This window comes from Austrofundulus limnaeus, unplaced genomic scaffold (assembly GCF_001266775.1).
Source record: "Austrofundulus limnaeus strain Quisiro unplaced genomic scaffold, Austrofundulus_limnaeus-1.0 Scaffold607, whole genome shotgun sequence".
NCBI classification, from domain to species: domain Eukaryota; kingdom Metazoa; phylum Chordata; class Actinopteri; order Cyprinodontiformes; family Rivulidae; genus Austrofundulus; species Austrofundulus limnaeus.
In genome coordinates, this window is record NW_013953009.1 from 148,152 (window position 1) to 152,716 (window position 4,565).

A 4,565-nucleotide genomic window follows, 5' to 3' on the forward strand; every position below is an offset into this window, starting at 1 on the left:
TGCTAGTCGCTAGCCTCTCCGATGCTAACGCCAGCTTATCTATGCTAGTTGTTAGCCTCTCCGATGCTAACAGCAGCTTATCCATGCTAGTCACTAGCCTCTCCGATACTAACACCAGCTTATCCATGCTAGTCGCTAGCCTCTCCGATGCTAACACCAGCTTATCCATGCTAGTCGCTAGCCTCTCCGATGCAAACACCAGCCCATCCATGCTAGTCGCTAGCCTCTCCGATGCCAACATAATTAATAGACTCCTTCTCATTTGCCAGCTCTGGCCTCTCAGTTAGCGGGGCCAGCTGCTCAGTTAGCGGTGCCGGCCTATATTTAATCACATCAATAGCTGGCTTACAGAGATATGAGAATGAGGTATAGACTCAAGGATGTAGCAACCGCTGGTTGCACAACAGTCCTAATTTTAGCCCTCATACCACGCTATAGGACCAATGACCAGCTGTCAGCAGAGACAGTATGAAAAGTGAGATTAATCTGTAAACACACCTGCAGCACGGCTCCTTTCTCAAGCTTTTGGAATGTATCAATAATTACCTCAGTATTAGCCAGGACAGTTTGTGTTTACTGTTATACAAGTAGCAGAAATAAAAAAAACATATGATTTAATACTAATGAGGCAGTATGGATGGATAATAATGATCACATAGTACTGGTTATGCTGTGACTATAAACCATGCAGGCAGCCTTTAAACATGAATTCCTTACATGAATAACAGTTCATGGTGCTGATGAAGAACAGCGTCCCTGTTTTACTTTGGAAATACTAGTGAGTTAAATTTTTTTTTAATTCAATACCCTTCTGTCTTGTAAACGCAGTTCAGTTAGTTGCTCCTTGATACTGGACGGTTCCTCGTTTTACTTCCTGTAGGCAAAAACAGGAAGCAGCACAAGAAGTCCTTCAGTAATCTGAGCCCACGGAGACCGCCGTGACCTGCTCCTCGGATTGATTCATGAGAAATCAAACTCCCTTTTCTTGCTTTTCCACAATCCGTTCTCAGTTTAAAAATAAAAGAAAGAAAGAAAGAAAGAAAGAAAGAAAGAAAGAAAATGGTCCTTCTCCAGGTGGAGGACAAGGCGGAGCTTACTGCTCCACCTGAAGGCTATCAGTCTTGCTGCCGGGTGCTTTAAAGCTTTTTACCTCTTCGAACACCAACTCTGTGAACAAACATGTGGAGAGCTCATWTTAGAAAGTCCTGAGAAGAGTTCATGTGACGGTGGCTATGAGGCACCAGTGTWCCCACTATTAATCAGCGTTACCTTTCCATTCCTCTAGAGTCCGGTCTTTGCTCTCCAGCGTTTGGTCGTAAGGCGGCGCCTCCGGCTCGTCTTCCGGATCGTGGTACTGTGAGAAGTACGGGTGGGACAGAGCCTCGCCTGCTGAGATCCGCTCATCACAGTCCAGAACCAGCATGCGCTTCAGGAGGTCGACGGCTAACAGACGGAAACAAAACACTTAAATTTGTTCTCTCTAAAGCAGCAGTAGCTGAACGTGGTGTAATCGTTTTGTTCTTCCGGTTTTACGTTTGTAGAATGAAAAACGTTTTGGTCTTATATCGTGTTTTTGGGCACGAGATTAGAAAACGTCATGCGTACAATGTTTGTACTTTTACTACGTCAAATACAGTATACTCGATGAAGCTGCAACAACGTGAAAATGTGACCAATATCGTGTTTTATGTGGTATTAATACCAAGAACTCAACGGAGTACACTACAGACACACAGCTCTAATGTGAAAAACAAGAAATAACAACAAATATTATGCAGAAATGACCCAATAAAACGTGTTAAACTCAAGGTCTGCGGGCCAAACGTGACCTGTGACAGCATTTTACATATTGTCCTAAATTAAGCTATTTTACTACAACTCCCACAATGCATGTTGATTATTTCACCCGAAAAATTACAACAGCCCACCACTAGGTGGTGCTGCACAGGTTTCAAAAGTAGCCGTACATTCGTTGTGTGAAATTTCCATTTTGCTGCATTTTTGGCGGCTAATTTTGCTGCAGACCAGTTGTACTGGGAAGTGGGAATTTCCCATTTAAAAGTTGTAAATTTAAATTGGAAAGCCCCCTCTTGTCGGAATTCCCTGTTGGAAAGTGGAAGAGTGAAGAATTAGTGATGTTCGATACTGCCAATTTTCTTTCCGATACTGATACGGAGTAAAATTTGGCTGGTATCGGCGTTACTGATCCAATACTGATACTTCGTGATAACACAAATAGTGTTTCCGGTAAATCTTGAAAAGTAGTGTTTTTCAAATAACTGCTTTATAAATAATACATGACATCGTAATTTATGTATTGATTTGAAAGTCATTCTAATCCCATATTTGTTTAGCACAATTTAAATTTCTTATTCTAAAGAAATATATATTTTTGGATAGTGAATAAAAGTGATAAAAACATTTTAAAAGTTGTTTGTATATTTTGTGGCATTGTTTGTGGGTTTGTAAGAAGGTCCCTGGCCAGAGCTAATGCTGTTTGGAGGGGCAGTTTGGGAAACCCTCATTTAGAATTTAATTACAGTCAGAAGAAGCAGATTTTATGTTAAAATTACCTGCCATACGTCTACAGACTGAGTGGCTGATGAAGCACGTGCCACTGTGCGCATGCATTACTCAAACGGAAGAAAAAGTAGTTCCCTCCAACCACATATGATTTAGACAAGATTGGAATAATTTAGGTATTTTCCACTATTTTCCTGTTAATGATATACATTATGTGAAATAACAAAAGTATCAAAGTATCGATATTTTGATTTTAGTATTGATTCTAAAGCATAAAGTTCTGGTATCGGTAGTATCGATAATTCAGTATCGATTTGCACATCACTATTCAGAACTCAAGATGGCAGCTACTTTCCACAACTCAACAGTGAGTAAAACCCTCTTTTAGTAGTGTTTCTGTTTTATTTATTACACACATGTTAAAACGTCATTTCTATGTAGGAAATACCAGGTAGAGCTCAGTTAGCGATTAAGTTTGACCGTGTTAGCGTAGCATGAGACTGGTTTTGTTGGCTCACATTTCTTCAAACACCAGGCCCGTGCAGGAAGTTAGGCGGGTCCAAGTTGGACTGGACTCTCACCTAAAGGGTTTGCTCCTCTGAAGATTTTTTCCAGGTCTTGTGGAGGCATGAAGGGCAGAGACTGGATGTACTTCTGGGCCTGTAAAAACAAACTAGTAAATCAATCACCCTTCACCCTTCACCATGTATTTACAGCTCTCTCCTTTTTTTGTCTCACGTGTTCAGAGCAGATCTTTTTTAACATCTCCGGCGTCGGGGTCCCGACCACCTCCATGATTCTCTTCAGCTGGTCGATATCTTGGAGCAGGAAGAGTTAAGGCTTACAAACTGGGACAGAATCGCAGAATCAGAAGTTTTGATGGGTAAATCTAATTTTACGACCATAAAGGATACAGTCAGTGCCGGGAAAGAGGACTTTTCCCTTCAGCAGCTCTCCCATGATGCAACCAACTGACCAGATGTCAACTGGAACAGAAACAATCAGATTTATTTGGAGGCGTTTTAGCGAGCTAGCTAACAAAAAGCTCCATAATCTTATTTTAAATCACCGTTCTGATTGTAGTGCATCCAGTTCAGCATGATCTCCGGTGCTCGATACCAGCGGGTGGCCACATACCCCGTCATCTCGTCATCTGTCTGCCTGGCTAACCCGAAGTCCAGAATCTGTCGGGAGCCAAGTTCTTTTTTTTTTAATTAAATGGATGAAAGTGAAGGGGTGAAAAGTGGGACTTCCATAGTCTTACCCTCAGCTCACAGTCTTCATTCACGGCCACATTACTTGGCTTTAAGTCCTAGAACAGACGTGGACATTAAAAATATAGCTGATTGTGTCATCTGTGTTTGAAACGTTCTGAAACTTACTCTGTGGATCAGTCCTGCTGAATGGATGTACTGTTGAGCAGCCGATGGGGTGAGGCGGGAGGCCGAGGGGAGGAGAGGACATAAAGGAGACGGAGGTCAAGAGATCAGCTCAACACATTAGCTCTTGCCTAAAGCGAGACGGCTTTTGTTTGCTCCACGACGATGAGGCCAACAGCAGCTGGACCGGGTCACCAACTCTCAAACAAAAGACTTTTTAAACTTATTATTCTCCAGGCTCTCCACGGTTCAGCTTCAGCAAACTTTTGCTCTATTTTTGTTTCTAGTCTGTGTTAATTTTAGCTCTTGTTTAGCTCATTTAGCTTTAGCACTTATGCTAAAATTAGCAACAGTTCTGTTGCTTTTACATTTTAGCTTCTAAAATGCTGTTTTTAGCTCCTAACTTGCATTCTGTTTTTAGTTTTTGTTCGATCACTTTTAGCTACTGTTTTACTTGTTTTAGCTACTGTTTTACTGCTTTTAGGTTTTAGCTATTGTTTTTCTCTAATAGTTCATTTTTCTACTGCTTTTTAACATGTGGTACACATTTTAGCTTTAGCATCTGTCAGTTAGCTACTGTTTTGTTGTTTTTACATTTTAGCCACTGCAGTGCTGTTTTTAGCTCCTAACTTGCATTTTGCTACTTTTAGCATTTGTTGTATC

General features: G+C 41.2%; 1 protein-coding gene across 1 annotated transcript in view; it reads right to left on the reverse strand.

The window, feature by feature from the left end:
- Positions 1–597: 597 nt before the first annotated feature.
- mapk11 (mitogen-activated protein kinase 11) overlaps positions 598–4,565 on the reverse strand; it is a gene marked incomplete at its 5' end in the record, with an annotated part of 7,133 nt that continues 3,165 nt past the window's right edge. The window contains 7 exon segments of the mRNA XM_014026998.1: positions 598–1,167; positions 1,270–1,443; positions 3,105–3,183; positions 3,262–3,341; positions 3,438–3,509; positions 3,593–3,707; positions 3,788–3,835. Of these exon segments, the coding sequence (XP_013882452.1) occupies positions 1,094–1,167; positions 1,270–1,443; positions 3,105–3,183; positions 3,262–3,341; positions 3,438–3,509; positions 3,593–3,707; positions 3,788–3,835 (642 nt within the window).